The 2500-nt window shown below is 44.0% G+C and overlaps 1 protein-coding gene across 2 annotated transcripts in view; it reads right to left on the reverse strand.

The window, feature by feature from the left end:
• Window positions 1–2500, reverse strand: part of LOC127660803 (histidine-rich glycoprotein-like) — a 6311-nt gene that overhangs the window by 1872 nt on the left and 1939 nt on the right. The window contains exon 2 of one of the 2 annotated variants that reach the window (XM_052151229.1): window positions 1–2241. This exon is cut by the window's left edge and continues 1872 nt beyond it. In XM_052151229.1, the coding sequence (XP_052007189.1) occupies window positions 1–305 (305 nt within the window). In that variant the 5' untranslated portion in view covers window positions 306–2241. Of the gene's footprint in view, window positions 2367–2500 lie in introns of both variants that reach the window. The other variant, XM_052151228.1, reaches the window with a different exon arrangement.

Here is a 2500-nt window from a genome sequence, read left to right on the forward strand (position 1 = left end):
TGTGTGTGTTCGTGGGTGTGATTGTGTGTGTGTGTTCGTGCGTGTGATTGTGTGTGTGTGTGTGTATGTGTTCGTGCGTGTGATTGTGTGTGTGTGTGTATGTGTTCGTGCGTGTGATTGTGTGTGTGCGTGTGTGTGTGTGCACGTGTGTGTGTGTGTGTGTTCGTGCGTGTGATTGTGTGTGTGTGTTTAACTGAGCAGAACATCTGGTTGTGATTTGACTTGTATGTACTGAATGACATCAGCAGAACAATGAACATGAGATTATTGAGAGCTGGACCGACTTTAACCATCACATTCCACATTTAACAACGTAGATTTGCAAATAATGTTTGAGCTGCTCATTTCATTAGTGGAGAAATTTGAAGTGATTCGCATGATGTCTGTGAGCTCGTGTTAGTCATGTACACACGTTACATACAGTACACACGCTTTCTTTTCACTGGCTGAGAAGAAATACCATCAGCCAACTTTTACTTCAACAAGCTTGTAGCTTTACTTTTCCATTGGCCTGCTTAGACCTACAATTATAGGAATAGTTTAGCCAAAAACATTTATTCACCCTCAAGTCTTTCCAAAGCCGAGTGCATTACAAATGGAGGCGTTTCCAATCAAGTTCATGCTGCTCATGACCAAGCGTGCCGCACAAGCCCTCAAAAGTGAAGCCAAAATGTGTCGATCGCCCCCCGGTGGCTGGTCCTAGTATAGATCATAAGCCCCGCCTCCCCATGTTATTCAACGGGACGTGAGACCAACTAAACAATTAAATTACACTTCACATATCTTTTTTCCAAAGATAGTTTCTGTCATTTACTGTCGTTTCTATCACGCTGATGTCATTTCAAGTGTTTGTTTTCAAAATAAGTTTGTTTTTAGTTATTTGATGCTATAAAAACGCTGCTGTGACATCATGATTGACAGCTGTGATTGACAGGTTCTCTGAGTGAAGTAGTCACTGAAGCACCAACTGACTTTTTTTCGGGATCTTCGGAGGACTGAGGAGATTGGAGCTTTAAATTGAATATCTAAATTTCTATAATTAATTATTTCACACCGTCATTAGTCAAAAGTCAAAAGGGGCGTGTGCTTGCGATTGATTCAGCGAGAGTGAGGGCGGGGCCTTGATTTCGCTGCTTTACTTCCTGCTCACTACTGCGCAGGTCTGGTCCCGAAATCGCAACTGCGCAGACTCAAGTCCCAAGATGTCAGCGCCATATCGGGAGACTGGCGGCTTCAGTTCTCACCAATGGAAAAGAGCGAATGGGCGTCGGCCATCTTTTATTACTGTCTATGGTCATGACACTGAAAATATCCTTCTGATGGTGTCAACAGCAGAGCAGCTTAAAGCAAAACTCAGCTAGTCCTAAAAGCTCTCATCATTCATGCTGTTTACATGTATGACATTGATATGTAGAGCAAGTGCTAAAACGGTACTGTCTCTTTAAGAACAGCGTCAGGTCAAGTGTTTTAGTTGAGCGCATATTAATGAGAATGTGATTTACCCGCATTTTAAGAATCAATATCGGATTGCGATATCGATAAAATCTATATTTTTACCCTCCTCTGGTGTCGGCAAATAATATGATTATGAATATGATTTATTGATCCATTCAGGAGCAGTTCAGTTAATCTCATTACAGTTGATGTTCAAAAGTGTTTTGTCTCATGCAACTGCTGTCGGTAATGAATTACATTTCCAATGATATAAGTACATATAATAAATAGCATATTTAAATATAGAACTAATAATAATATTCAAGAACTGTATGTAAAGTTAATAATAATTAAGTTTATATTTATTGTAGTATCCTAATTATGTGATATGTGTTGAAACTTGTCATGTCAGTGACGGCAGGCGACACACACAGTAAAGTGTCTCAGTTGCCACCGCGTCTGAGACCGTCTATCTGCGCATCTCATCACGTGACTTGTTGAGCGTGTTACCGTGGAGGCGTAGCGCGTGTGTGGAGGCTTCACGCTATTCTCCGCGTCATCCACACACAACTCACCACACGCCCCACCGAGAGCAAGAACCACATTATAGCGACCACGAGGAGGTTACCCCATGTGACTCCACCCTCCCTAGCAACCAGCACAATTTGGTTGCTAAGGAGACCCGGCTGGAGTCACTCACCACACGCCCCACCGAGAGTGAGAACCACATTATAGCAACCATGAGGAGGTTACCCCATGTGACTCCACCCTCCCTAGCAACCGGCACAATTTGGTTGCTAAGGACACCTGGCTGGAGTCACTCACCACACGCCCCACCGAGAGTGAGAACCACATTATAGCAACCATGAGGAGGTTACCCCATGTGACTCCACCCTCCCTAGCAACCGGCACAATTTGGTTGCTAAGGACACCTGTCTGGAATCACTCACCACACGCCCCACCGAGAGCGAGAACCACATTATATCAACCACGAGGAGGTTACCCCATGTGACTCCACCCTCCCTAGCAACCGGCACAATTTGGTTGCTAAGGACACCTGGCTGGA

The sequence above is a fragment of the Xyrauchen texanus genome, chromosome 20 (assembly GCF_025860055.1).
Source record: "Xyrauchen texanus isolate HMW12.3.18 chromosome 20, RBS_HiC_50CHRs, whole genome shotgun sequence".
NCBI lineage: Eukaryota > Metazoa > Chordata > Actinopteri > Cypriniformes > Catostomidae > Xyrauchen > Xyrauchen texanus.